Raw genomic sequence first — 27327 nt, 5'->3', positions numbered from 1 at the left:
CAAATGTGGCCTTGAACCAATCTATTCATTTGCCTACATTTTATGCTGATCCCCAAAATAAAGGGGAGAAAATTTTGCACTCTTTGGATATTCACAGGCAGTTGCGTTATTATTTGAGCAGAACTAAAGGGTTCAGACAGTCTCAACAGTTGTTTGTTTCTTTTGCTTTGGGTTCTCAGGGGAAACCTGTTTCGAAACAAACTATTTCTAAGTGGATTGGACATTGTATTGCCTTTTGCTGTTCTCATCATGGTAAAGAAATTCCGGCTGGAATCAGACCTCATTCCACTAGGGCTACTGCCACCTCTACTGCTTTTTTAAGGGGTGTAGCTACTAAAGATATTTTGGAGGCAGCTACTTGGAGTTCAGTACACACTTTTTCTAAACATTATCATCTCCCTCTTTATTCCAAATCTAGGGCTGGGTTTGCCACTGCAGATTTACAGGGCATGTTAGCAGCTCCCAATGCTTTATGATTTTGCCAACCTCCCTTTACCTTTGCTTTGGGATTCTACCCACAGGTTATGACTGCAGCAATGTGAGATGAAGAACATAGTACAGTTTTGTACCTACCATAAATGTAGATGTTCGAAGATCCACATTGCTGCAGTCCAATTTACCCTCCCTCTTTCCCCTCTGTAGTTTGGAGTGGTTGTGTGGTTTGTAAATATTGTTTGTACATGGGTTTTGGAGCTTTTCTGTTTTTTGGCTATGGCCTTTCTTTTTAGGGCCTTCTGACATCTGGGGCAAGAAAGACTGAGGATATGACGTCGGTCATGCGCTTTAATACACACGGCGTACTGACGTCAGATCTGAGCGACCATGACCGACGCCAGCCTAACACTTTGGTATTCGGGCCGACCGAGGACAGCGGACTACCCACAGGTTATGACTGCAGCAATGTGGATCTTCGAACATCTACATTTATGGTAGGTACAAAACTGTACTTTATTAACCTTTGCTGACTTTCCACCAAGGTAGTATGTCCTTGTGTGCTGATTCCATGATATGATTGTAAAGGTTAACTGCAGTGGGTAACTGTTGAGATTTCCTGTTTTGGTATCCTCAGCCTGGCACAGTCCTGAATTTTCACTAGCCCTTGTAGTTGAGGGAGGGGACTTGTATGCATTTCCTGAAAGTACTCAAAATGCTTTCACATACCAGGCTAGGAGGGCTTGTCCTATTACTGCACTTCCCATTAATTTTTATCTGCTTGCATTGTAGAAATCTCAGTAGTAACATATGTCATGGACATGTTCTCATGCTTAATACCCAAATACAAAAAAAATCTTCAATGTGCTTACATTTGGCGGATTGATAGGCAGGACAACCTACAGCATTTTCTACTGCTTTGAAGAGGTGTTTCACCTAAACTGCCAGCAGGTGCCCTTCAGCAGTCTAGACATCTGCAGAGTAATGTTTCAGAAGCTTGAGTCCTGCACCATGTGTTATCCTACCAAGAGAGTGACAGAAATATGTCGTGGATGGTCTAGGAGTGGAGTCTGATAGACGTGAGAAAGTGAAGTATGGTATACTGAGGCCAGCCATAGACCGAACCCTCTTCTCATCAGATTCATCAGTGTGTGAGCCTACAGCTCGTCTGTTGCATCTTGCATTATTTTACTCAGCTAGCAAGGGATCAGACTTTGCTTTTTTTTCCTTTTCTCACTGTCCGATGACAAAGGTGCGCCATCAACAGCCATCTTGGAAGTGGGAGAGGCGTCTTGAGTGTCTGTGTTAAAATTTTCATTTTGGAACATGTGAATGGTTGACCCACTTAGCCAGCTCATGCAAAGTGAATTCTTGTCTCCCCGTTGAAGAATTGGTGGTCAGATTCTCAATTGAGGAGTCTACTCCTCTTGCCTCCTCATCCACTGCTTTAAACTAGGCTCATTAATTAAAGTTGAGGTTAACAACAGGCTATTTCTTGCCATTTGAGGTCTTGGAGTCATCCCACATGTTAGATCTGCGTATGCTTTTTGACAGCATGCGAGTTTTATTCATATGTATGCTGGAAGACTCCCTTGGGGATTACAGTTTAATGCCAGAGCAAGGCCCAGCACAGTTTTCTAATAAATTGACACCTCTTTTGCTGTGCTGAAGATGTAAGGGAACCATTGCCTGATGTCCAACTATTACTTGCTGTGTGCTTGTTACTGTTTGCATCCGGTCAACTCATTACACTGCACCTCCTCCGCTTAAGTTCATAGGTTCATAAACCAGTACTAGGTTAACTGCCCTTGTGGGCCACTTTACATACATACATACAAATGTTTCAAGCACAGGCATTAATGCCCTTCTAGCTTGCCAGTATACCAAATAAACCTGTCCCCAAGGGGATCAGATCTCATTCCACCAGGACTCCATTTACTTCTGCAGCCTTTCTCAGAGGGGTTTCTACCAGAGAAATCGTAGAAGCTGCTACCTGGAGCTCAGTTCATACATTCACCAAACATTACCATTTACCTATTTTCTCTAAAGCCAGAGCAGGCTTTGCCATTGCTGTTCTGCAGGGCGATGTCCTTCAAAGATGCATCTGCAGTCCTTACAAATGGGTTGTCCTGTCGTCAGGCAGCCCTTCGGTCGGCCGGATTCCAAAGTCTGGGTCGGGCCTCGGCTGGTGTCGCACTTCACCCGACGTCATAGCTGCAGTTATTCGGGTATAAAGGCATCAGCCGACGCCATTTTCCTCAGTCTTTCTTCTTCTCTAAAGCCAGAGCAGGCTTTGCCATTGCTGTTCTGCAGGGCGTTATAGCTGCTCCTAATGCTGTATAAATCCATCCTCCCAACCATAGCTTTGGGGTTCTACCCAAATGTAATGACTGAAACAGTGAAACACGAAGAACATAGTACAGTTGTGTACACTTACCATAAATGTAGATGTTCGAGTGTATTCACTATTTCAGTCCTGGTTACACTCCCTCCAGCCCCCTGATTTTTCTCTAACTATACCTTTCATTTCTGTTACACCAAAAAGGCTTTTAAAGATAGTATTTGCTTTTGTTTGGAGGTATATGTTTTTGTGTTTTTTTATTCTACATGCATATATATATATATATATATATATATATTTTGTACCCGGCCACGCGTTGCTGTGGCTTAGTCTGGTTAAATGGAAAAGAGAGAGCGCACGTTTCTAATATGTTTAATTTCACAGTGCATGTGGGTATACAGTATTTTTTGTTGTTCCATTGTCTGTGCAGATATAGAGATGGTCTGGTTTGCCGACTCTAGAACACGCAACATATAATTGTCCATGTGAGAAGCAATCTGTGTGTAGATCTAAACCGCACAATTCTAAAGATTGGCCCTGAGCTTTGTTGATGGTGATTGCAAACGCCAATCGAATTGGGAATTGCAGTCTCTTAAATTGAAATGGCATATCCATTGGAATCATAGGAATGCAAGGAATGAGGACATCTTCACCTTTGAAAGGTCCTGTCAAGATTGTTGCTTCTATGACGTTGCTCATTCATTTTTTTACTGCAACCCGCGTGCCGTTGCAAAGTTTTGGCTGGTTGATCTTTCGCAACATGATGATTGGCACGCCAATTTTCAATTGCGTTACGTGTGGTGGCGTCCCTGGCAGATCGAGTGAATTCAAAAATTCTGTTGGATAATTAACCGCTTCATCTGCTTCCACAACAGTGTTGACGGACTTGTATGTGACTGCCTCACTTTGAATGTTAGACTGAATAATATTGTTAAGATGTTGTGTGGTCCTATCTTGCCTACATTCTATTTGGCTCCGACTCGGCCGATGTTACTAGCTCAAAGTCTCTCATTGGCTGGGCCAAGAGGGTATCCCATGGTGCACTGCTCCATATCCCCAGATTTTGTTTGCCGCTTGTGTAGCTCGGAAGTGGTCTCGCTTGACTGTGGCTAAGTACCTTCTTTTTGCTATTTCTCTTTGAGAAATTTGTTAGTCCATACCCAAAAGCTATTTCAATAGCTATTTCTTGTTGCTGGTCGCTAAATTGTGTGTGTTTTCAGTGCTTGTGTGTGATGGTTGTTATTTGGTATCCCTAACTGTTCCAGCGGGCTAGGCCCGTTTTAGTTAGAGGACCTAGTCCTCCCCTCACCTTTTAGGTGGCATTGTGTTTTTTTCTGTGTAATCCCTAGAAGAACCGTTTCAGTTAGAGGTTCTTAGCATGTGTCTAGTACTGTTTTTCCTGGTGCTTCTAAATTGTGTGTGAACTGTTTCAGTTAGAGGTTCTCAGAGTGTGCCTAGTACGATGTTCTTCATCTTCCCTTGCTGCAGTCCTGACTATTGGGGTATAGTCCGCGTCCCAGTCGGCCCGAATACCAGAGTATAAGGCTGACGTCGGTCATGGCGCCTTAGACTGACGTCAGTACGTCAGGGTACTAATGCGCATGACCGACGCCATTTCCTCAGTCTTTTTTGCCGCATGGTCCGATGCAGAAGCAATTTTGCGAGTGCAGGTTGGCGTTCTGAGATTTTCCGAAACCGGAGTTTCAGACCGAAACAGAGTTGGCTAAGTAACCCGTTAGAACATTTTGGTTTTTCTTGCCTCAGTATTTAACCGGATGTCAGAAAAAGTGAATAACTGTATTTCTTGTGGGAAGCAGATACCGCATAGGGATTATCATACCTTGTGTATACCTTGTTTAGGGCCTGAGCACGACGTTGTTGGTTGCCGCTCTTGTGCTAGATTTAACAAGCGCACTATTAAGAGGAGGCTTGATTGTGCTAGGTTAGTGTTTGGGAAGCGTTGCAATTATAATATGCTGTCGGATGCTCCGGCCCGCTTCATCAAGAAGCGCAAGGACAAATCAGTGAAGCCTAGGGTGAGGAACCGGCAGTCCCGGACGTCGGTTCTTTGGAAGGCTCAGTGGAGCCAGAGGTTTTGCCAGGAGTCTCCATGGAGTCTCAGGCAGATACTTTACTGTTACAGGATGTGCCCTCTCAGGAGGTAGGCCAGGCTGAGGGGCTTCTCAGGTGACTGTTCTTCCCTCTCTTCCCAAGGTAGTTAGGGCCTCTCCTTCTGTTGCCAAAGCTTCTTTTAGAGGTAGGCCAAGTTCAGCTTCTGTGGGGGCTTCTCCTAGCATTTCGGGCTCTGTGCCTAAGAAACATATGCTTAAAATGGCAGAAGATTTGATTACTCTGATTAGAGGTTCTATGCCCCTGCCTGATAAGAGGCCTAGGGTGGAACAGGAGTTTGATAGTTTTGAACAGTGTTCACAGGCTTCAGAGTCTTCTGTGGAAGACTTGCAAGAGTTTCCTGCTTATTCTGATTCTGATGTGGATGATTCCACTCCTACAGCTTCTCCTCCTGAGGATTTTTCTTTTTCAGAGACTCTTCACTCCATGAGGGAGCATTTTAAATGGGAAGGCCAGGATTACTCTGATTCCAGGAAGAGGCTTAGGGAATTCTTGTTTTTACCCCAGCATAGGCCCTTAGCTATTCCTCCTGTGTTGAATGTGGTGGAGGATGTTTTTGCAGAGGCTTCCCTGAACCCTGACTCCTTGCCTCCTGCTCCTGTTAAGCCTGATAGGTATTATAGGGTGCCCGAAGCTCATAAGTATTTGTTTAAGAGTCCCAGGGCGGACCCAGAAACTGTTTCTCAGGGGCCTAAAGGTGTTAAAGCTTCTGTGGTTAAAAATCCTATACCCTCTGATAAAGAGGCAAGGGCTTTGGATAGGTGGGGTAAGAAAGTATATACTTCTTCCACTCTAGCCATGAGGGCGTTGAATTGTCAGTTTCATATGCTGAAATATCAGAATTATCTCCTTTCACAATTGAAATCTAAGGTGGATGCTTTGGCGGAAGGTATTGAGTGTAAAGAATTGCTGGATTTGGTTCATGTGTCTGAACAAGTGGGTAAGCATTCTTTGCAGTGTGGTTTTGATGCTGTTCAGGCCTCCTCGAGGGTGGCTGCTACTAGTTCTGTTCTTCGCAGACATGCCTGGTTGAAGGATCAGAATTTAGCTGAGCATGTTAAGACCAGGATTTTGGATGCTCCTTTACAGTCTGATGTGTTGTTTGGACCGCCTGTGGAAGCAGTTTTAAAGAAAATGGAGGACAAAGCTAAGTCTATGCAGACTGTTAAAGATTTTTTGCAGGTGCAGCCTCCGAAGTTTAGTAGAAATTGGCCTGCTAAGGGGTGGACATATCCTACTTATGGCTCCCAGTCTAGGGGTAGGTCTAGACGTGGTAGGGGCAGGGCTCAAGGTTCGTTTAGGCCTAGATCAGACAGTTCACCTGCTCAGACTTCTGGTGAGGGCAGGGGTCAGTCCTTTCGTAAGCAGAACCAATGACCTGCCTTTTCAGCTGCCAGTGGACTCTCGTCTGGCAGCTCCTTTGGGAGGAAGATTGTCTCTTTTCAAAGAAAATTGGGATTTAATCACTCAAGACAGATGGGTGCTGGATATCATTCATCACGGTTACAGATTTTATTTCCACACAATGCCCCCTTTCAAAGGCATGCCAGATGTTCCTCCTCCGCAAAGAATAGAGGCTCACAAGCAAGTTTCTCAGTTACTCCAGATAGGGGCCATTCAGCCAGTCCCTGTATCAGAAAGGGGCTTCGGATTTTATTCTCGCCTGTTCCTAGTACCAAAGAAGGGGAACACGTGGAGACCAATTTTGGATTTATCTATCCTCAACACTTATCTGGACATTCCCAAGTTCAAGATGTTGACGTTACAGCAACTGTTGCCTCTGCTGGGCAAGGATCACTGGATGGTAACTTTGGATCTCAAGGAAGCCTACCTTCATGTGCCTATAAGGCTAAGTTGCAGAAAGTATCTGCGATTTCGAACTGGAGATTTTCATTATCAGTTCTCTGCATTGCCCTTTGGCTTATCTACTGCGCCCAGAGTATTCACAAAGGTTCTGGCTCCAGTGATAGCTTATTTCAGGCTTCAAGGCATTCAAATCTATCCTTACTTGGACGACTGCCTGATTCTGGCTCAAGAAAAGGAAGACCTTCTACAGCATCTGGAATATGTCATAGCAGTGCTAAGATGCCTAGGGTATTCTGTGAACGAAATAAAGTCCAGTCTAGTACCCTCTCAAGACATGTGCTTTCTGGGTGTGAGACTGAATACAGCAGCCCAGATGGCCTTTTTAACCCCGGACAAACAAAAGAGTCTGTCACTTTATTTCCATCAACTATCTCATCAGTCCGTGCTGACTGCAAGGACAGTCCTTCAAGCATTAGGGTTCATGGCATCTTGTATTCTGGTGCTTCCCAATGCCAAACTGCATATGAGGAAGCTGCAATGGTATCTCAAAAATGTATGGACACAGCACTGCCAAGATTTCGACACTGTCATTCATATAATACCTTGCCTTCAAAAGGAATTCTTGTGGTGGGCTCAGGAATGTCACCTAAACAAGGGACTCTCTGTGACCCGGCCAGAGGCGAGTCAGATTTTAACGACAGATGCCTCGGACACTGCTTGGGGAGCTCATCTAAATGGAAAGTGGATACAAGACAAGTGGCCTGCCAGACTACAGCATCTACATATCAACATGAAGGAGATGTTAGCAGTCCAGTTTGCATTGATGGCGTTCAAGGAGTTACTTCTTCCAGGGCAGGTGTTGATTCTAACAGACAACACAACTGTCATGTGGTACATCAACAAGCAAGGGGAACACATTCTTATCCTCTATGCAGGCAAGCAATGATTTTATGGGAGACTGCGTTAAGCCTGCAACTGACTCTTCAGGCAAGGTTTCTGCCAGGAGCACAGAACTCCCTAGCAGATGTATTAAGCAGACAAATCATGGATCCCCACGAGTGGAAACTGGATCTTCATGTATTTCAGAAATTGACAGTGTCATGGGGAACTCCAGACATAGATCTGTTCGCTTCTCCACTAAACCACCAGCTGCCAAAGTATTGCACAAAGGGGTTTCATCACACAGCTTGGAAAGTGGATGCTCTGTCTTTCAGTTGGAAAAACCTTCATGTCTATGCCTTTCCACCTCTGCCTCTTCTTCCAAAGGTATTATTAAAGGTCAGACAAGACAGGCCAAGGATGATTTTGATAGCTCCAGATTGGCCTCGGCAACACTGGTACCCACTTCTAAGGAGTCTTGTAAAGAAGCCTCCATGGCCTTTACCTCTGATTCCTCATCTGTTATCTCAGAAGGACGGTCATCTGCTCAATGTCAAGCTTCAATCTCTTCATCTCACAGCTTGGCATATTCTGTGTTGAAGCACAGCAGGTCTCAGCTTCCTCAACAAGTTTTAAATGTGATTATGGAAGCTAGAAGGCCTAGTACTAGGAGAGTGTACATGAAAAATGGAAGAGATTTTTATTTTGGAGTACAGCAAAGAATTTGGAGATTTCAGAGCCTAATTTGAGTGTGGCTCTTCAATATCTTACTGAATTATTGGACAAAGGTTTGTCCTTCTCTTCCATAAAGATTCATGCTGCAGCAATTTCAGCTCACTATGATTGTGACCCACCTTTGTTTTCGCATCCTTTGTTCAAGCAGTTTCTTAGAGGGGCAAAGAATATAAGACCCCACGAGAGCTCCTACTCCTGCTTGGGATCTCAATTTTGTGTTGGAAAAACTTACTCTACAACCTTTTGAGCCTGCAGCTACTGCTGAATTGAAATATTTGTCATGGAAGACTGCTTTTCTGTTGGCTATTACTTCTGCAAGAAGGGTGTCTGAGTTGCAGGCCCTTATGGCAGTAGAGCCCTTTTGGTTTTCCATAAGGACAGGGTTTCATTACGTACTAATCCTTCCTTTATGCCTAAGGTGGTTTCTAGTGTGGCTTTAAACCAAACTATTCATTTGCCTACTTTTTGCAGATCCTCAAAATAAAGGGGAAAAGATTTTGCACACTTTAGATGTACACAGGCAATTGCGTTATTATTTGAGCGGACTAAAGATTTTAGGCAGTCTCAGCAGTTACTTGTTTCTTTTGCTTTGAGTTCACAGGGCAAGCCTGTGTCAAAACAAACTATTTCTAGGTGGATTGGCTTTTGCATTGCATTTTGTTATTCCCATCATGGCAAAGAGGTTCCAGCTGGGATTAGGCCTCATTCCACTAGGGCTACTGCCACTTCAACAGCATTTCTAAGGGGGGTGGCAACTAAGGATATTCTGGAAGCAGCTACTTGGAGTTCAGTGCATACTTTCTCTAGGCATTATCACCTGCCTATATACTCTAAGACTAGGGCTGGTTTTGCCACAGCTGTTTTACAAGGCATGTTGTCAGCTCCTGCTACTTTATAATTTGCCAGCCTCCCTTACCTCTGCTTTGGGATTCTACCCAATAGTCAGGACTGCAGCAAGGGAAGATGAAGAACATAGTACAGTTTTGTACCTACCATAAATGTAGATGTTCGAGGATTCCCTTGCTGCAGTCCAATTTACCCTCCCTCCTTCCCCTCTGTGTTTCAGGGTGGTTGTGTAGGTGAGTTTACATGCTTATATTTTTTGTATATATTGCTATATATATATTGTACATGTTTTTTGGTGCAGGTTGTTTTTGGGACTTGTCTTTTTGGGTCTTCTGACATCTGGGGCAAGAAAAGACTGAGGAAATGGCGTCGGTCATGCGCATTAGTACCCTGACGTACTGACGTCAGTCTAAGGCGCCATGACCGACGTCAGCCTTATAGTCTGGTATTCGGGCCGACTGGGACGCGGACTATACCCCAATAGTCAGGACTGCAGCAAGGGAATCCTCGAACATCTACATTTATGGTAGGTACAAAACTGTACTTTTTTTTTCTGGTGTTTACAAATTGTGTGTTTTTCCCGCCTTTTTTGTAAGATGCGTCTAGGTGTTTCGCTAGCTTTAATTACAAAATGTCCAAGGATCAGAAGGAGCATAAGCCTTCTGGCTTTAAAAAATGTTCCAAATGAGGATATAAAATGTCCATCACGGATGGACACTCTGTGTGTGTCTACTGCCTTGGAGCCATCCATTTACAGAAGTCGTGTAGTTTTTGCCACGCGTTCAGTCCTAGGGTGCTCCAGGAGAGGAAAAATAAATTGATATTAAAGGGACTTCTGAAACCGTCTTTTGAGGAAGCTATAGACTCTGCTTCTAGTACTCAGTCAAAATCTAAAGCTTCCAAGTCTAAGAAAAGGTCTCCGGCTCCATCTGCCACTTCGGAGCCTCCGGAGAAGATTGCTGTTTTGTACTCTACCTCCTCGGCTCCACTGTCCTCAGGGCCGCAGGAGGTATCAGTGTTAACTGAATCGGCGTCGGCTCCTATTATTCTTGAACCCATTCGGAGCCGGTCACCCAGTGTGAGGCATGGTTCACCAGACAAGAGATCCCAATCTCCATCCCTCTCCTCCAAATCCTCCAGGCTTTCTGATTTGGATGTTGATAGGGTAGTGCAGAGGCTCCTGCAGTCGCCGGTGTTGGCCAAATTGTTCTCTGCTCCTACCCACTCTGCTCCGGAGCCAGTTCCTATAACTGTTTCGATGATTCCTCCTACGAGCACATCCTTGCGCCGGCTCCGATACCCCCTCTGGGTCTATCGGTGCCGGCTCTGCTCCGACCATGTCTGTTCCGTCCACAGGGTTCGAGACTCTGGTCTCTTCGGTCGGGCCCGAGGGGGATACTTCGGGACATCTGTCGGTTCCGAGTCTCCCACTCGGTGCATCGGCTCAGGGGACCCCGGTCCCAGTTGTGGCCTCGGAGGCCGGTCGGTCCTCTGACTCGGGGAGGGGGGGGGGACGACTTTCCTTCGAGGCCATGCGGAGCGCGCTGGCCAGATAATCAGCTACATCACCCGGGTCGGTCATTCTGTCCCCCACCACCCCGGCGAGAGCTTCTGACACTCATCTGTCCATGGACAGTAGAGCGTCAGGCCCTAAGGATACACCCACGAGCGGTCCCCAACTTTGAGGGCCTCCCAGAGTCTCCGTGCCTGAGGAGCCTCCTAGAACGAAATTGTGCAAGAGGAAGCACATAGACTCCCAGGATGAGTCTCTCACCTCCGATACTGACCTCAAGGAATCAGAAGGGTCCCCCAAGTTTTCCTCTGATGTTTCCTTCTCCTATATCCTGGAGATACTGAAACGGAGAGGAGACTGGCCTTCCAAAACTACTTCCGAGGAGGAGTCAGTATTCCTTAAGGCTTTTGGCGCTCAACTCTCCGCCTCCTGGGTGTCTCCACCCTTTGACGAACTTCTTGATCTCATTTGTCGAAGAGTGTGAGAAAACCCGGATTCTGTGGAGCCCGTGTCCAGGCGTCCCAAGAAATTCCTGTCCGCACTCCAGGGAAAAGAGTTTCTGTCAAAAGGAGTCCCTGTAGATGCCATGGTGGTGGCGGCAGCCATCCAGAAGGAAGTTGTAGAGTCTTCCTCTTCGGTCCATCCTCCTAACAAAGGAGTCTAGGACCATGGACCAGTACAGGAAGCGTACCCTATCTTCAGCAACCTTCACTTTACTGTCGCTGAATTATTTGTCTCACTTCACTCGGCTCCAGAGAGATCTGCTCAGAGTTGGGGGATACTCTTGCGGGTAACATACCTGAGGTGGTGGTTCAGACGGTTAACGCACAGGTTTCTACCCTCAACTCCATCGCTAACTCGTCCATGCGGTTCATTTCGTATGCAGCCAAGGGAAGCGAGTAGGGCAGCAAGCTCAGGGGTCGGTCTTAGAAGGCAAGCCTGGCTGCGCCTGTGTCATTTCCCGGAGGCGTACAAGTCTTCCTTCACTGACGCCCCATTTGACGGTTCCTCCTTATTTTTGACCAAAGTGAAAGACACCCTCACCAGGTGCGAGCAAGAGGGAAAGACCCTGTCTGCTGTAGGGGTCTGTTTTTCCCTTCCTTCTAGGCCTTATTCCAAGGCCCAGCAGGGGGGGGAGATGTGGTTCAAGAAATCACAGAGGTTTTTTCCTGCCGCACAAGGTGAACCCCCCCCAGAGGCAGGGGATGGGGGGGTTACTCAGGGAGACATCGCCCCAGTGGCAGAGGGGGTCCCCGCAATTCCGGAGACCGCGACTCCTTCCGTGGCTCTCCATACTCTCATTCCTGAGGGTGTGCCCGGCTGTGCTTATCCAGAGCCAGTCGGGGGTCGAATTTCCTTATATTCGGAAGCCTGGGACAGCATTACCCAGGACCGATTGGTATTAAGGATAATTTCCGGAGGTTACCTCATCCCATTCTCTTCAGTACCCCCGCCAATAAGAAAAATCCCAGATGTTCCACCCAGTCAAAGGGATCAAGCAGCCTCAGAGGTCTCTCAGCTGCTAGAAAAAGGAGCCATCCAACGAGTCCCCCCAGACCAAATCGGATTAGGGACTTACTCGAGATTCTTTTTGGTGCCGAAAAGAACAGAGGACCTGAGACCCATACTAGATCTCGGTCAACTCAACAATTACGTACACAAGTACAAGTTCCGTATGGTCACACTACAATCGATTCTCCCATTGTTGGGAGAAGAGGTATGGATGTGCTCCATCGATCTCAAGGATGCTTACTACCATGTCAAAATGGACAGGGCATCCAGGAGTCACCTACGCTTCCAGCTGGGAGCCAGTCACTTCCAGTATCGAGCCCTGCCCTTTGGTCTAACGCAGCCCCCAGGGTGTTCACCAAATGTATGGCAGTGGTGACAGCTCACTTGAGATGTCAGGGATTCCAGGTGTTTCTGTACCTGGACGACTGGCTAATTACCGCCCCCACCAGGCATCAACTAGTTCAGACCAGGGACGCTACCATCAGTCTATGTCACCAATTGGGCATAACAATAAACTGGGAAAAATCTGCCTTATTGCCCTCACAGCATGTCACCTTTGTAGGAGCATAGTTGGACACCATTCAAATGAGAGCATTCTTACCACAAGAAAGGATCACAGTACTGCAACAACAAATACACATGCTGATGCCCCTGTGACAAGCGAAGGCAAGACTGATTCTACAACTCCTAGGGACCATGGTGGCAACCATCATGTTGGTCCCTCTAGCGAGATTACACATGAGACTTCTTCAGTGGCTCCTCTTCGTCCAATGGTCTCTCCAAAGATTCCCACTTTCTCATCCCATCTTCCTCACAGGCAGGTGCAAGCAGGACCTCCGTTGGTGGCTGTGCACCAACAAGTTGAACGGGGGAAAGCCTTTTGTTCCTCCCGTCCCTGTTGGCACGGTGACCACGGACGCCTCCCAGATGGGGTGGTGGGGAAGCATTATCTCGGCAGGACAGTCCAAGGCACGTGGCAGGAACACGAGATACATTTGCATATAAACGTCCTGGAGATCTGGAGATTAGAGCAGTGCTTCTTGCGTTGCAGGCACTTCAGGAAGTTCTTCCTCTAGGGGCTATTGCGATACACTCGGACAACATGTCAGTAGTGTGGTATCTCAACAAGCAAGGGGGAACCCGGTCTTACCCCCTATGCAGAGAGGCTATGCAAGTGTGGCATTGGGCAATAGCTTCCCAATGGTTTGTGGTGGCAACACACTTTCCGGGGAAGTCCAGTGTAATAGCGGACAGGCTAAGCAGAGCGGTACTTATGCCTTACGAGTGGTCCCTGAATCGCCTGGTTGCAGAGTGAATATTCAGCAGATGGGGTCAGCCTTGCTGCGACCTTTTTGCCAGCCCCCTCAATGCAAAATGCAGCAACTACTTCACGCTGATCCCCCCACAGGGGGAATCACCCAGGGATGCTCTGGTCCACGATTGGCCCTCCTGTCTGCTTTATGCTTCCCCTCCGTTTCCCCTTCTCTCAAGGGTGATTCAGAAAGCGCAATCCTTGGGAAGCAGAATGATTCTGATTGCCCCACACTTGCCTCGTCAAGTATGGCTCCCCTTTCTTCAACCATACATTGTGGACCCTCTACCAGATTTACTGACACACATGTCGGGACAGTTCCACCCCTCTCTGAGGACACTCCGGTTGACAGCCTGGCTACTCCACTTCCATCGCTAGTCAGATGTCATAATTTTCCACTAGAAGTGGTCCATATATTATCGTCCTCTCATAAGCCATCCACTAGAAAGATTTACTCTAGCAAATGGAAAAGGTTCTCTATCTGGGCTCATACTAGAGGCATTGATCCCTACACAGCTCCAATAGATTCAGTTCTGGAGTTCTTATCTATGCTGTTCTATCAGGGGTCCGCATCAGCCACCATCAAAGTTCAGCTGGCGGTGATATCTAATTTCCACGTAGCGAATGAACCTAGTCTTATGGCGCACAGACTATGCAAAGCATTCCTTAAAGGTACCCTGTTGCTTCGTCCCCCAGTGTCCGTACCTGTCATGCCCTGGGATCTCAATTTTGTTCTTCAAGCCCTTATTCTACCACCATTTGAGCCTGCAGCTACCTGTGAATTAAAATTCTTGACATGGAAAACAGTATTCTTAACAGCAGTCACTTCAGCAAGGCGGGTCTCGGAAAGTCAAGCCCCCTCCATCAAACCCCCATATTTGATCTTCCATAAAGATAGAGTCTCTCTTAGACCAAACCCCTCGTTCCTTCCTAAAGTGGCTTCCGTGTCTAACATGAATCAGTCCATTGAACTGCCGGTGTTCTTCCCCCACTTTTCTGACAAGGCAGAATTTAGATTTCACCAATTTGGATGTACATAGACAGTTACGCTTCTATCTACACCGGACAAAGGATATCCGGAAATCTGACCAACTCTTTGTCTCCTTTTCGGAAAACCGATTGGGTTCTCTGGTATCCAAGGTCACGCTGTCTAGATGGATTGCCAGTTGTATCTCTTTCATCTATCAGGCAGGAGGTAAAAATTTGCCATTTCCAGTCAAGGCACATTTTACACGGGCTGTTTCTACATCCACAGCCTATCAAGCTAGATTGTCAGTGGATGATATATGTGCTGCAGCTACTTGGGCTTCTCCTCACACCTTTGTTTCTCATTACAAATTGGACGTGGTCTCCAGGGGCAGATCTTCCTTTGGCTCCACAGTTCTCTGGAGTATTTTCCCATGAGCCACCCAGGATGTAGGTGTTAGGGACGCTGTCCCATGGGTGCGAGATAGAACCACATAACATCAAGAAGTTATGTACTCACCATAACGTTCGATGTATGTGGTCCATCTCACCCCACATTCTTACTTACCCTCCCACCTTCCCCCTGCCTGGAGGATTTGGAGGTTAGGTTGTCACCTGCAGGGTCCCTTTGATTAGTTATTGTTTATATGGATGTGAGGTGTGTATGAAGTACATATGTTGTTTCGCAGCAAACTAGATCTGGGGATATGGAGCAGTGCACCATGGGATACCCTCTTAGCCCAGCCAATGAGAGACTTTGAGCTAGTAAAATCGGCCAAGTCGGAGCCGATATTCGGTTCCGAACCCATGGGTAAGAATGTGAGGTGAGATGGACCACATACATCGAACGTTATGGTGAGTACATAACTTCTTGTTCGTAGACGTCTTTGTTCTTGGCCGCAAGAATAGCTCGTTCAGTCAGCCAATCATGATTCTTATAATTGGTTTGAATATTGGGAAATACTTTTTCAACCAATTCTTCTTTTGACGTCACTAAATTGAAGAAGTTATGAGGCAATGAAATTTGTACTGAGGTCAGATCAACCGGCACCTTTCCGTTCCCAATTTCCAGCAATTGATGTGAGAATATCTCAGCTGATCGAGCGTTTTGCAGCTGGACGCGCATATTTATAGTTAATTTTAACGTCTTTACATGTCGCCACAAAGTAGAGTATTTCAGGCAAGCATTTATTTCGTCCGCTGGTGTCGATCGAGGAGAACGAAGCAGATCTGAAGCTGCAGAATGCGATCGCCGTGCTCGCAACCATGCATCCTCAAGTCTGGCTGCACGTCACTCTGCTGCTTCCTCGGCACGTATTTGAGCCATTATTTGTCTGTTTCGCTCATTCGCTGATGCCCGTTCTTCCTCAGTTTGATTTGCAATTACTCGTCGCACTGCTTCCGCTCCGCGAGTACGACGACCTAAGTTTGATCTTCTGCGAGGCATTATTTGGATGAACTAAAGCAGATCGATTGCACTGAAAAAGAAGAAAGTTATAACAAAAACATATAAAATTGCATATTTGTATACAAATATATGGAATCCATAGTAGGTATATAAAAACAAGCGCTTATTCAAATGTAACGTGTGACATCTATATAATAGTAGGTATATAAAAACACGCGCGTATTCGAATGCAACATTGTGTGAAAATTTCAAAGCAATCGGTGAAGAACTTTCGGAGATTTAAGATTTTGAACAAACGAACATTTACATTTTTATTTTTATAATTTTGCTCCCCATTTGGGGGCACCTGACATCTGGGCAAGAAAAACTGATGTAAGGCATCGGCTGCATGTTTTATTCCCCTGATGTCATGGAAGAAGGGACAGCAACCGACGCAGGACCCAAGACTTTGTTCATCAGGCCGACTGAGGGCAACCTGCCAGCAGATTACCCAAATGTAATGACTGCAACAGTGAATACACTCGAACATCTACATTTATGCTAAGTGTATACAACTGTACTTTGTGAGGTCCTCTGCCATCTATCCAAAAAAAGCTGAACCAGCATTTGAAGAAGACTAAGAACTCTGAAACATTCTTCACTTGAATAGCTTGCTAGCACATGTATTCACTTTCCTGTGTTCATTTTGAGGAAGATGCTGTCTACAAAACGCCTGACTGTGAAATGAAATTCTGACAAGGCATTCCTGAGGTGATCTGTTTTCTGTGTGATCTCCCTGCTGTAGCATAGATCCCAGACAGCCCAACAGCTTTATTTTCTTCAGTTAGGTGAGTCCCAGCACTTTTGACAAGAAGAACAAGAGGTTGTTGTTACTTATTTGAGGTTTTGGTCCTTTACATTTCCATCTTAAATAATTCTAGCCCATTCTTGGCAATCAGACTTTTGAAAAGTTGCCAGAAGTCTCAGTGTTGTGTATATGTAAAAATTTCTTTCTGCTGCTCACTCACTGGGCTTTGACATACTCTTTTAGTTAAGAGTATTAGTGTTTTTAGTAGAGCAGTATGCTTAGGAATGTATTCCAGATGGATTGGCAAGCTTCTTATGGAGCAGCTGAGATAGGCCATTCTGGATTCCATCTTTCAGTGAGATCCTCTTTGGTCAGGGTTCTTGAGACCTAGTTAAAGACATCAAAAAGCAAAAGGCATTGGCCACTATGGATAGTCTGTTGTGATGCCCTCAGACCTCCTTGGGGGTTGGTATAATGGTTATAGTCTTAAACTCACAATCACAAGGTACAGAGTTTGATTCTCACCTTTGAAAGGGAAATTGGCTAGGCTTAAAATGGCCTAAAAGGGCAGCTAGCCTAGTACTTGCCTATGAACGAATACACTTCCTGAAAAACAGTTATTTCCCTTGTAGGATGTGGTGGAATTCTGGCCACAACTGACTGTATGCAGTGTCTCCTTAGAGGCATACCATGCAGGTACTGCACTAGTAGCCTTGTGTGCTCTGCAGGACTTTCCCTGGGGTAACAGTTCTGGTTTGTCACAGTTTTGGATAACTGTTAACAGGAACTAATGAGTTGCCCAGATGGAGTCTTAGACTGTCACATTAGGTCTCCTTCCATAAAGGGGCTCAGCTCTGGGACCATACAACCTTAGCAAAGCTCTCAGAATAGGTCTAGAACCTAGCGCAAGAGAACAAGATTCTTTTCCTATGGTAACCTTGTTCTCAAGGAGGCAGGGTGGTTCCATTGCATCATGATTCTCAGTGGCAGCTCAGTAAGCAAATGTGATGACTATATTAGGACTGATAACCCTGCTGCCGGAGTTTCTGGATGGTGATGCTGGACTTGAGGTATAATGTTTGCTAGGTGTTTGGCTGGGCTTCACACAGGAGGATTCCTTTATTTCTCTCTATGGCCATTACTTTAATGCTAAGTTTTGCTGCTTGGTCTGTCCTCTTGATCTAGAGTACTTAAGTGTGATAGCCATTGTGACAGAGGCCTTTCAAGAAAAGGTGCTTCCTGAGTTTCCTTACTTTGGCACCTAGCTCTTGGTGGGCATTCTCTCTGTCTTTGGCAAGCTTCAGTCCTGACTTTCTATATCTGCCTTTTTGTTCTCATACTGGGTGAGAGCTGTATCCATTCAGGCTTGTGGTTCAACAGCCATGACAGGCCTTTTTTTATGTACTTCAGCCCAAACCATTCCGTCACTCTTCAGTAGCAGTTGGCATGCAGGGAGCAGATGTGGAGTTATGTCACCCATTTCCTAGAGTGACGCATTCTTCAGATGCCGTACTCCTTCCCTTTGTAAATGGACACATCCTTGTATTTCTATAAGGAGTAATTCATGCTCTCCATCCGCCAAGAAGAGACAAAGCTGTCTTATATCTCCGTTCTCTCGCTCTCAGTCCTAATCCTTCAGTGCCTGGGGTGATAACCTAACTGGAACTGCCTGTGTCATAGTCAGGGCTTCATAAGTGCCATGGAGACTTAGTGGTGGTTTGTTTTAATGACTAAGGGCCTCTTTGCTGCGAGATCATTAAAAGTTTGACATTATGGGAAATACTGATGTAGCAACTTTAGCTGTTTTTCATTTTGCTTAGAATGAGACACAGAAGTGCGGGCATGTGCCATTAGAAGAATGATAGAAATAACTTGCCATTTTAGACTAACATTTATAAGTAGCTTGTTTTATCACTGTTGATACTTGTATGAGAGTTAGCAGATCCTTATTTATTTTTTCCATTTTGTAATTTATTTATTTAATTCTTAGGCCCCTTCCTGCTGCAGTGCTATCAAGTGGGGAATCAGCCCAGCACAGCCATGTTTCATAGTGAAGAAAATGGTTCTAAAGGAATGGACCCTCTGGTACTGATTGATGCAATAGCAATCTGCATGGCTTATGAAGAAAAAGAGCTCTGCAAAATAGGAGAAGTGGCCCTGGCTGTCATCTTTGATGTGGCAAGCATCATTCTGGGCTCAAAGGAACGGGTACTTTCATTTTCAGCTACCCACTTCATTGTTTCATTTTTCAGTGATTAACATAGAGAACTGTTACAAATTTCATTTGTGTTTATAAGTTAGTTTAAACTGTACATCTACAACTCTGCCTTTGTTTTCTTGTCATTGGTGGTCAGCACCTTTTACATGTCCATGGTTGTGAATAAGAAGCTCAATTTCTGTTTTATTTCTTTGTGAGCACATCTGAGCTACTCAGTGTTTTTGTACGAGAATACTGACCTGCAAATGTTTGATAAAGGATTTGTTTTATTGTACGTTTTGAGTTGGTTGAAAGCATTTCCTCTAATTTGTATTTTACTGAACTGTAGAGCACTAAGTAAAAGATTGAGTGTAGTGGAGAACACATTACTCCCAGACAAGCCCCTGACCTTGGAGTTAGTGTGTTGCCTGTTCCCTGCCAGTTTAGTTACAACTATTTCATTAGGGTTTATTTGTAGAGAGTAGGTCCACTCTAAAAACAAAGGCAAATTTGTATATCCAAAAGGATCAAAAAGCACCCCCTCCAGCTACCAATTTGCACTTGTAACTCCACAGTCTCACGGTGTGGTAGAAAAGAGAAATGCCCTGCAAGGGTGAACACCATAGTTGCACAAAATGCTGTCTAGTATGAAGCATGGCCAGGGAAAGTGTAATTTCAGGGAAATCTACGCAGGGGGATAATGGTCCGCTAGTTAGGATAATGGTGGGAAAATAGGTATACAGGTATTCACGTGCCATCTGTGCATGAAATAAAATTATGAATTGTTTGATAGCGATCAACTGTGGTACTGATTAACACTGTCTTGCAAATTTTTTTCTTTTTTCACTCCTACCTAAGTAAAACCTAATCTTACATCTCCTGTATTATAACCATTCTAGACTGCTGCATTATTCTTTTAAGCACTGCTCAGTCATATCCTTAACTCCTCTTGCTACTTTGATAAGTCTTTAATGCATCATCTTCGTCACTTAGAGGGTTTGAAGCATGACTATGATCCTGATAACACAAGATTGATTAGCAGCCCTGAAACTGTAAGGGACAGCTAGGGAGGATGAGAGTGAACTGATGATGGCAGTTTTGTCTTCCAAGAAAATGGTCCAGTGTGCTGCAGTATTAACTCCAATGGTGAAGTACAGTGAATATATGTGTTGAGGGAGTTTGCCTGTTTCTGTCAGGCTACAGGATTAAAAAGCTTTCTGAGCACTGTGTGCTGTGGTTAGAACCTATATCGGTTCATAGGTTGGTACTAGGCTGTTGACCCTAGGGTCTGTACAAGCCTAGCCATAACAATTCCCTGGCTATTTCTTCCCACAGTATTTACTTCCTGGACCCCTGTCTAGCAGGGTGACTGATGTCATCCCCAGGGTGAATTTCCTATCTCCCATCTCGTATATCTCCATTGGAGTGGAAGGCATAGCAAGCATTTGTACAACTGAGGTTTGTATGTCAGCATTCAGTTGGTGGGGACTTGGCCATCAACCAAAAACCCCTGACGTCTGCATGGATGACAGTCTGATTTGATTGACTCTCACTTTAAGTGAAATGATTGAGCCAGTCAGTTATTCGGGGGGGTGGGGTGAGGTGGTGTTTATGGGTAAAAGCCAACAAAGATAAAAAAGTGAATTAAAAGAAGTATTTAGCAAGTTAGGCTGACCTCCTGAACCGTGTATAGCGTGGTTTTTATCATTAATGAATAGCACAGGTCACTCTGTCATCTTAGATTGTCCCTGCTTTTGTGCTACAAACTTTTTTGAGCGTGCCTTGTTAATAATAGCATTATGTTTAATAGTTTTCAGGTTCTCTGTGTCCTCTACATTCATGAGACACCAACATTTTTCATAACCCTTTTTTGCCATAGGTGGTGTGTTTTGGATAGTGCATGTTTTGTTGCATTTATTTTGCAAAATTTTGATCAGCCTAGGCTGCATCAAGGGAAGAGTCTCAAATTTGGAATAATTTCTCAGAAAAATGAAGTAGAGCATTGTTAGTTGAGGCACTGCTTCTCTTTATTTTCTTGATGGTTGCCTTTTCGCATAGCAGTATTTGGAAACTACATAGGAGGCCCCTTCAGTTCACTCTGGTTTGTCCTCACCTTCTTTACAAAGTTAAGCCACAAGCCACTGAAGAGCTTTTCTTGTAGTCTTTGGTTTGATTCCTTCAATCTTTATTTGCCACCTGCCCTTGTAGCTCTGAGTATGTGACTAACCAGTTTGAGGTTGTCTCTGAAAAGATACTTTTATGCCTAAAGGGCTTTACACAGTTAAAACGTAAAACATTGTATTGTTGTTTGGTTTAACCTCTATACCTACTGTATAACCATCCCCGTGGTTGAGTGGCGTTCGAAAGACATGCATGAATGGGCGTGCCTTCATTGAAGGTTGTACGTCGGGCTGGCACCTCAAAAATTGACTGCCAGTCATTAGAGGACCGGCGTTCCGCTGTGGCGACCCCTATCCGGGAAAAGCCAAAAGAAAAACAACAACCTACTGTATAAACCAGTATGCCTTAATAGTGGCAGCTTGTAAGAGAAACAGCCTTTCATGCTCATTTTTAACAAATGGCTATAGGAAAGGGTTCATGAATCCAAGTATTAGAAGTTGTCTGTTCATGTGATGGGATTTCTATTTCACAAACTGTAGCCCTAACTTTAAAGTCCTTCAGTAGCTGGTGACTTGGGATTTTCTTTTTTTTTTTCTTTTTGTCTGTAGCTCAACACTTTTCTGACATTTTTTAGATCACTCACTTATCTGCTAACCTTGGGAAGTGCACTTATCTTTTAATCTCCCTCTTTGTTGGGTACATTGACGTCACCCAGCAGGTCTAGGAAGGTGCACTCATCTTTCTCTTCTACCCCTCAGTATGTATTTTGTGGTATTGCTAACAAAGACCTTAGAGGGTATTCTCATTCTCTTCTCTCCTTCACTGAGCTACATTGTGACATCAGCCACCAGGCTTAGTAAGACTCCTTTTTTTTTTCTGCCCAGTTTCTCCTTCCTGTACTGAGTTCACTCTGTCTCAGCTACTTCCGTCCATCCACTGACATACCAAGTTAGAAAATCTCCGTCAAAGCTCAGCAGCCAGCATAAGGACAAATATGAGTGTCATTTGAAAGCTTGAGGGTCAGTGCCAGATACATATGAAGGTGAGGAATCCGTAGACCATGCAACTGCCAAAGTCACTTTCTTTTGAAGTCTGTTTGCAAGATTGTCCCAAAAGTTTCACTCTCTCTGTCTGCCAATGGAAAGACCCCCTTACAACCATATTGGCATGTGCATCCTTCTGTAAGCTTCCTGTAATGGAGCATCTGGGGTATTACCTTTTCTAGCTATTTAATAATGAATGATCCTGAGACATCGTTAACAAAAGCTCAGTTGTCAAACTGTTTGTCAAGGATCCTACTGCTTGAACCAGCCCTCCAGCATTCAAGGCTTGCTGAACAGAGTTGGAGATGCCAGTGATCCTTGCTCAACAAAGTGGGCCCACGGTAGTTCAGGCTTTGGGCATATGCCTTTACCTTATGCCTGTGATATGTCCTCATAGGTAGGTACTTAGAGATAATTCTTTCGCACTTGTTAGATCCTGATTAGGAATCTTAAGTGTTGTTTATGATTTATGTTGTTGCAAGTGTAAGGGCCCAGTCACCCAACATTTGATGCTGTCCTGCTATTTCTTGTTGCGTAGTGCTTTGAACTTTACCAGACCTGCCACTGAGCTAGGACTGGTGGAGTCTTCACTGGTCAGTCCACCTCCCCCTCTGGGAAGGGTATTCTGAGAAGTTGATGTCCTTGTATCAGAGACAAACAAGGATGATAAGGTCTATCTTCTCTATAGCTTCCCTTTTGATGAAGTCACATTTGGAAATATTTTAAGGTCATGAACTTCACCTTGGAATGGTCAGTTGGTATTCTGCTTTTTCACAGCAGCTATTACATTGCTTATTGGCAAAGAATAAGGAACCTTGTATAGTTCCACTCATAAATTTCTATAATTTCTTACCTGTACAAAAAAAAAAAAAAAAAAAAAAAAAAAAAAAGCAAGATGTGTCAGAGTATTGGTACAATGGCTAGCATTTGAGCAAATGTCCAACACAGATTCCAGTGTGATTTTATTTGGTCCGGCTTAGGTCTAGAGACCTTAGTACCATCCCAGTTTGCCCTCTGATGAGACCAGAGCTTTGGGCATGGTGGTTGCTTATTTATTTTTATTTATTTATTTGCAGTTTGTTTGCCAGGATAGTCCACTGGGCCACAAGGAGGCAGTTTTCAATGGAGTCCTGGGGAGAAAAGCTCCAGGAAAATACAAATACATAGTACACATTGCGCATGTACATTACAGATTATCTCATAGGAATACAAAGTAAATATAATAAGAAAAAGTTAACAATGATAGAACACATCAGTATAGTTCATTAAACAGCAATAAAAACACCGTTTTTACAAAAGTAGCAGCATAGGGTAACTGTTAAGTAGTTGGTCAAATAGTTCAATAGAGCTGTTGGACTATAGGAGGCAGGGATGGTGTGTTTAGTTCTAGGAGAGTAGGAAGTGGTATTAGAAGGATTAGGCAGGATGGGAACAGGAACACTTCCATTGTGAAGTTAGGTGTGAGTGCAGCAAGGTTTTAAATGAGGAGAGACTGCTGGTGATGCGGATAGGAGATGGTAGAGCATTCCAGAGGCTTGCAAGAGAGAAATACATTCGGTGATTCCCAGCTGGAAGTGTGGGTTTGTGTAATTTAATTAGTTTTTGGGAATTAGATCTTAGAAGTCATTCTGGTTCATTCAAAGGTAGTGGCTAGGGAGGGACAAAGAGAGGGGTTGTAAATGTGTTTGTGTGCTTGGATGAGTTGGGTATAAGTGAGGAGGTTGGGTAACTCAAGCCAGTTTAGCTGAAGAGAATTACAATGGTGAGAAATGGCTCTATGAACTGCCGCAAATTTGGATATCTTGTTATAGCAAGAGGAGAGTTTTGTTTTGAGGGAAGACTGTTGGTGAGGATAGATGCACCATATAGGAGGGGTGGGATGAGATGAGTATTGGCTAGTATGAGCCTGGTGGAAGGAGAGCTATAATGATTTTGGTGGTATAGCATACCAATTTTTTTGTGTTTTTTTTTTTTTTTTTTTTTTTATATTTACTTGTAAATGTTTGTCGATGAGTACTCTTAGTAGTTTAGTGTCAGAGACTATTACTAGGGGAGTATTGTTTTTGCTGGTGATTATGAATGAGTGTTTATCTAGGGAGGAGGTTTTGGAGGTGGTGAATAACACAAGTTTAGTTTTGGTTGCATTAAGAGCCAGATGGTTGTTTAGCATCCACTGCTCAATAGAGGAGTAGGCGCTTTGGGTAAGCTTATTTAGAGTGGGGATAGAAGAGGAGGAGCAGATAATGGCAGAATCATTGGCATATTGGATGAGGCTGGAGTTTGGAATGGCTTGGTAGAAGTCGTTAATGAATATATTGAATAGTAGGGGATGTAAAACGGAACCTTGGGGGGACACCTGTGGTAGTATTAAGGAAGGGTGAAGTGGCTTTATTCCATTTGACTGCTTGTTGTCTGGTTGTGAGGTAGCTGGAGAACCCACCTGGTACAGGAAGAGGGATAGGTTTAGTTTTGAGAGTTTATTAAGAAGCAGGTTGTGGGAAATAGTGTCAAATGCCTTGGAGAGGTCAAGGAGAAGGGTGGAAACGAAAATGGCCGGAATTGCGAGCTTTATTAATTGTTTCTTGCATAAATGTTGCTTTGGTCTTCAGATTCCTTAACTCTCTGCTTGACCTGCCCCAGTTTAGTCCTTTTTTGCACCAGTCTTTGGAAAAAGCTGACAAGATAGAATCTTGCCATTTCACTTGCCACACACTTTACAATCTTGATTTATAACAACACTCTTCTTGTACCTGCAGTGCTTTTACACTAGGAATAATGTCTTATACTTTCAGGACACTCTTACCACTGTGATATTTATGTAAGAGATAAAACCTATAATTGTCTACATTTCTTTCTTACTCCATTTCCTTTCTTATTTTAGGCAAAAGCTGACCATTTCTTTTGGAAAACAGTAACTCTTTCCAGCCATCCCGTCTTTAATATCTTCTGACTGTCTTCCTGTACATCACTCTTAAATCACTTTACACCACTGCTGTTTCCCAGTTTATTAAATAAAATCATCTTTCATCACACTGATTTTTTTTTTTCCTTATGTATACTAAGATATTTTCAATATTTGTTCAAATATTCCTCCATCACTAACAAGCAACCATGCCTATCACACTGCCCCATGACATAATTGTGCTAAAACTAAGTCAGTACCTCTCCTGGGCACTTCTAGCTTTTTAATGGCTGACCTATCTTTTTTCTTACTGTTGCATTATACTGTCATCCAGTCTTATTTTATTTTACTCTTGACAGTTTTTAAAGTTCCCATTGTAGTGTTTTCACCATTCATTATCATACCTCTGCTGTGAGCAATATATTATCTAAATGTGCTTTCAAACTGTTTGGTCCTTCCATCTCACCTGACTTTTGGAGCTCCTGCCTTGGAAAACTTTATTCTTAGTGACTGGGACTTTGGTCAGAAAAGTGCAAGTACTGCAGACTGTAATGTGCAAGGAACCTTACACATTTTTCCAGAAAGAAAGGATCAACCTTAGGGCCAGTCTTCATTTATGCCCAAGGTAGCATCTGAGCTGGTAATTAACCAGGCTGATCAACTACCCATCTTTCTCTGTAATTCTCAGGGAGAAAAGCTCTCACATACCTACTGGACATTCACCAGCAGTTAAGGAACTTTGATGCCAGAACCAAGGACATGAGGCAGACAGACTGTTACTTTTTTTAAAACTCCAGGCAAAGTGGGTATACAAGTCTTTAAGCATTTTGCTGTCTGAGAAGATGGAGCTGTCCTGGTTCATAGTAAAGATGTACTTTAGAATGCTTTTTGGCCAAAATGACTGTGTAGTGACTTAAACGCATCTTCCTTACTAGCTGTTTGTTGGCATCATGTTAGACAAGGAGGAATTACATTCAAAGGCAACATGTGTAAAAGTAATAGCTGTTTTTAAACATCTTTATTAAATTGTCACAAGACATATGCTTACACAAATTAATAGAAAAGAAAACATATCATATTAACATTTGTCATGTTCATGCAGTATTCGTTATCAGTGTTTTCTTTCTTTTTAACGATTATTCACTCCAGCGTTATATAAATTGCCCAGTTCCTGTCTTCCACCAGACTTCATTCTTCCTGTACATTATTCTGAATGCATTTGCTACCCCAAATTCCATTTAGTTGTATGGAATTTGCTCCTTTCTCTGTCTAAATGTTCCTTCTATAGTTTTTTTTATCTTCTTCACAATATTCAAGGCTTCAGTTACAATTGTTCAGGTTTTGATTTCAGTTTTCTAGTAGTTGCTTTTTGGCAGCGGGTAACATTGAACTTAGTAAGGCTTTACTGTGTAAAGGCAATTCAAATCTTGTGTCCCAGCTCAAAAGGATAATTTCCTTAGTTACAGCCATTTGCTTTCATAACTTTTATGACAGAGTACTGTGGGGATTGTTTAAAATCTGCCAGTTTGTTACACTTCCTAAAAACATTTCCCCATTTACCTCTGCCTTTCCATCATATGCTATTCACCTAAGAAAAAATTCTGTGAAATCTGCTTTGGATATAAAAATACTTGTGCAGACACTTTCAAGCAAAAATCTTAACTTTGTTGCATACTTGGGAGTCATACAGATGTGCTACCATTGTTCCACTGTAAATTGACTTTCCAGTCTGTCCCCAGTCTTTTCTAACCTCCTCTGATTAATTGTTATAGTTATGCAGTGTTTTACATGCCCTGCTAATGTTCCCTTCTATACTTAACTAAAAACTTTACCAGAGATGGTATTTTACGTAGCAACCCCCATCCCATTCTCTTTGCCTGTACATTGATATTAGTTCCAGGTAAGGAAGGCAATCTGTAACCTGCAGTTCAAACTTCTTGGGTCCTTCTGTCTCTTCAGTACTTTTGACCTGCGATGGCTCAAGTTTCTGCTTTTCTTTATTTTAGCAGATTATGCAAAATTGTAGTAGATCCATTTCTAGGCAGCCACCTTGGGGGTTGTGTCCCAGGGTGGTAATACCTTCCAGATTTGCAGTTAGATCCCCACAGTATTGTACATTTGCATGGTGGGGCCTGGCTTTATGGGTGTAGGAGTAAATTCTTAAGAGAATGTGAACGGAGTTCAACTAGAGTTTGGAAAGACCTCTCCCATTCTTGCTCCTTTGTTGGCTGGCATGAGTGTACAAGCCAGTGTCTTGTTTCCTCAACACCCAATTATTTTTTTAAGCCCACATATTAATTATTGTCTACAAGTTCTCTTCTGGTTGATAAAAGTATGTCTGACCTGTATGTAAAGCTAAAGGGACTAAAATGTTGTCACTGTTTATATCTTATTGTC

The 27327-nt window shown here is 43.9% G+C and overlaps 1 protein-coding gene across 1 annotated transcript in view; it reads left to right on the top strand.

The window, feature by feature from the left end:
* The window catches only part of LOC122816707 (transformation/transcription domain associated protein), a gene marked incomplete in the record, with an annotated part of 2794447 nt that overhangs the window by 846795 nt on the left and 1920325 nt on the right, over positions 1–27327 (top strand). Inside the window, 1 exon segment of the mRNA XM_044089697.1 lies at positions 18658–18875. Coding sequence (XP_043945632.1) covers positions 18658–18875 — 218 coding nt within the window.

This window comes from Protopterus annectens, chromosome 12.part0 (genome assembly GCF_019279795.1).
Source record: "Protopterus annectens isolate FY-2018-M chromosome 12.part0, PAN1.0, whole genome shotgun sequence".
Taxonomy (NCBI): domain Eukaryota; kingdom Metazoa; phylum Chordata; order Ceratodontiformes; family Protopteridae; genus Protopterus; species Protopterus annectens.
This window is presented reverse-complemented; position numbering and strand designations above follow the sequence as displayed.